Below are 4,020 nucleotides of genomic sequence, written 5' to 3' on the forward strand. Positions count from 1 at the left end.
AAATGCAAGGCAGTAAGCTCATTGGCTGCATATGCAGCATGAACCAATCAGCTTGTGCCAAGTCGTTTAACTCTCTGAATATCAGCAGTTACGTTAACACCCCGTAAGAATGCGCCATCTAGAGTTTCATGACTGAACTATATATATATATATATATATTGTGTTATTACAGTGAAATTGTAAAATTGTGATTTTAACTAAAAATGCACTTTATGTACAAAAGGTTGCTGACCCCTGATTTACAGAAACTACTAATAGCCTATATCGTTTAGAAACACCCAGTTTCTCAGTTATGCCCTTTTTTTCCCCACTCAAATTCCCATTTACCATGGCAGAGCTCTACATTAAACACCTGATTTTTTTCAGAGGCAGCCATGCTGAACCAGTCTGCGCCTGAACTCTGTAAAGCATGTAATTCCTAACATGTTTAGTTGTGACAAGCCATCATGACTTCGCTCTTGATTTGGAACAAGCATAGCATATTTCATGCCCCTGCAGCTTAAGTGCATCTGTACAAGGAGCACTCTGCACACAATTACATCTTAATCAAATAAGCTGCCTGTCCTCGTGAAAATAAACGCAGCACGATGACTAGCACGAAAACTGGCCGGATCTCTGTTCAGTGTTATTGTGACTCATTTGATGTGGTGCCCCATTCAAATCTATAGCGCTGGAGAAAATATCCATCAAAGGGGTGGCTGCAAGATGATGTAGCCGGATTCTGGCTGCAATACGAGTGTGTTCGTTTGCTGCCTTAATTCCTTTTTCAGGTCATGCAGTGCAGGAGATTCAAATTTACATTCAAAATTACAGGAGACTCAGCTGGGCCTAATCTACAGTAAAACACTATATCTAAACTAGATCTAACAGCAATCAACACCGCAAATCTGCCAAAGCATGGATTGCATTGATGATTAAACTTCAGACACATGCTTTCATTCCTGAATATTTAGTCTGTTAAAAAAAAAAAAGTGGCTTGCCAAGGATTCACTCACTTTGGTGTGTTCACATTCGAATGGTCCTAAATTTAGGCCTCCATTCCTTATGGAAAATATAATTTCTTTTTTTGACCTGGACATGATCGGGTGACTGGGAGTGTGTTTTTGTACGGTTTTATTCTAATTTTTTTTTAAACAAAATTCCATGCACTCCAGCATGGTATTTAAAGTCATAATAGAATCTATCATAATCAGCACAGGGTGCACACAGCTGCCAATTTCTTTCCATTTGTGAGCACTGATATGAACTCATCCAGTCTCACTCTAAAAAACAGGCTGCACCGTTAACAAACTGGACCTGGAGATAAGCTGCCATTCGCCTAATGTAGCTCTTGGCAGTTCACTAATGAACAAATTGATTGCTGTAACACATACTGTTGAGATGATCAATAGAGAGTCCATGGGTGACATCTGCTAACAATGCAGCCAGATTATATTAATATCCATTGGAAACCTAACCCAGCCAATCTCAGATACCCACTGTGCTTGTTAGAGAACATCACTGCCTCAACACATTGTTGGACCTCAGGCTAAAACAAATCAACTGAAGTGTAAAGGAGGGAAGTTGGAAGTACATTTTGTCTGATAGTTCAACAGTGCATGGACCAGAGATAAAAACAAGTCACTTTCTATCCTTACAAAATAATAAACATAACTAAATGTGTACATGAGAGACCATACTGTACAGGACAAAGGTTCTAGAACAAAAGGAAAGCAGAATATTTTGTCCATAGGATCATGTTCACTTGATTTAGGGGAAAATTACGGTAGCCGAGAAGTGCAAAACAAATCACAATTCTGAAAACAAAATAACAAATTACAAACGCAAATGTAAGTCTAAAAAACAAAATAACAATTCAGAAAACACAACAACAATTCAGAAACATTATAACAAGTCAGAAATTTTCAGAATTGTGATTTGTTTAGCACTTCTCGGCCACCGTAGAAAATAAAGATATACGGCGTGCACATTTAAAGACAATTTTAACAGTCATGCCTTGTAACATATTTAACAATGACCAAAAATGACAATAAATACTTCAAAATGCTTCAGAATAATTAATAATTAATATAATTTAATAAAATTAATATTCTTAATAATAAATCTACTAAATAAATCTTAATATTAATAATATAATAAATCTACTATATAAATGTATAATATCGATTTTTGCAGAGCAAAAATAAAATGTCAATATTTTCAGCTACTCGATATTGCTTGAAAGCTTTAGTTTCTACATAGAGCTACATTGAGCTAATGCAGTTTAGAGGCCTCTTTTAATTAGCTTAATTATTATGGTGGTGTTGGATACCTTCGCAACAGCTCGGACATGGTGAACTTTGATGGTTGCTGATTTCTCCTCAAAGGCCTTCACCCTGGACTCCTCCGCTAGACGATGCAGGACAACCAAGATGTTGAGCTGGGCCTGTGGACACAAGAGAAAAACCAATTAGTTATTTAGCTGACAGAGACCATACCCTTGGAGCAATCTAGAGCATGTGAATGGAATACACTGATAACAACTATTAAGTGCTAATTAATCGTAAATTACAGAAATGTATTAATGTTTGCAGAATTTCCAGACTGCAAATTATTGCACAAATTACTTGGGTTTATTACTCAAAATAAACACGCAAAGGCAGAAAACATATCAGTTTCCTTTAAACAAAAACCCTACAAAACTAAGCCAGAGCTAAAAAGAACCACAATGCTTAAGTGACGGACAACCATGTAATAATTTCAAGAGGCTCTTAGTAACTTGGTGCACAAAAGGACAAACACTTGGAGTCAAGAGGACTATCAGTTTTGAGCGACTCAAGTGAACATCATACATCATACAGAGAAAGACAAATCTTCCAGCCCTCCCCAAAGACATGGATCCTTGTGCAACCTTGTCGGATTAGACCAGTTGTTTCATTTTCAGCACTTCATCTGTCTTTGCCCATTTTGTCACAAGATACTGAACGGAGCTCTGCACTTGGGGATGGATTTCAGATCAGCCTTGAGCTCAAATTAAGTTTACATATTTAAAATCACCACCACTTGTGCTGGAACATGTGCTAACATGACAACATTGTATAAAACATACTCTACAACAATATGAACCAAAGAAATAAACACAGAGAAAGCTAGTTCAATGTACAGATGTGTCTTCCTGGTGTAATGCAGATATGAAGTCATTCTCTTGTCTGAAGATATTTCCATCATCATTTAAACCGTTTAGGTGGTTCTGAATCAAATAGCCATAACCATGTGTATGAATATTCATTGTTCATGCATAATGAGATGCTTTTGAGGGTGCATCACAATCTGCCATTACTTTCTCCCAAGTCTATATATCATTCAGTACATTTCACTATCCCAACTTCAAGGGCATATTCACATTGTTCTAATCTAAACTGTAGCATTTTTTTTTTCATGACAACATCATCTCTTCTGATAAACCAATAACTCAATTCATTTTACGACTACTAACTGATAAATGGCTGATATTATAAATCTTTACTACTTACTAAAAAAAGGAGAAGAAAACACTAAACTAAAATAAAGTTTCTATATTAATATGAATTTAGATATCACAACTTGTTACGTGTCCTATTTACAAATCTATTATCTATTGCTATCCATTCAAAGGGATATAAATAGCTAAATATTAAAACAGGCAATTAAACATTCACTGTCAACAATAAACAGCCAGTATCTGCCAATATATATTACAAAAGTTTTTGATTCTCTAACTCAGTGTTTCCCAACCTTTTTTTAGTCGCGGCACCCTTTGGAAATTTTAACAAACCTGTGGCACCCTACAAAATTAATTTTGTCACAATATTTGAATTTCTAACTTCGATGTGATAATTTGAAAAGTATAGATATTCGGTACAACAGGGAAGAACTGCAGAATATAATGTCATACAGATAATTTTTAATATTATTAAACATTTTTGTCCATCAATGGTGGCAATCAGTAGGCTAATTTCTAATGAAGAGACCAATTTATATGACAGATTTTAATGTAGGCTT

At 35.6% G+C, this 4,020-nt stretch overlaps 1 protein-coding gene across 1 annotated transcript in view; it reads right to left on the minus strand.

Annotated features, from left to right (window-relative positions):
* The window catches only part of LOC107668290 (centromere protein W-like), a 19,984-nt gene that overhangs the window by 749 nt on the left and 15,215 nt on the right, over window positions 1-4,020 (minus strand). Inside the window, exon 2 of the mRNA XM_016460112.1 lies at window positions 2,312-2,425. Coding sequence (XP_016315598.1) covers window positions 2,312-2,425 — 114 coding nt within the window. The remainder of the gene's footprint in view (window positions 1-2,311; window positions 2,426-4,020) is intronic.

Source organism: Sinocyclocheilus anshuiensis, unplaced genomic scaffold (genome assembly GCF_001515605.1).
Source record: "Sinocyclocheilus anshuiensis isolate Anshui unplaced genomic scaffold, SAMN03320099.WGS_v1.1 scaffold1623, whole genome shotgun sequence".
Lineage (NCBI taxonomy): Eukaryota > Metazoa > Chordata > Actinopteri > Cypriniformes > Cyprinidae > Sinocyclocheilus > Sinocyclocheilus anshuiensis.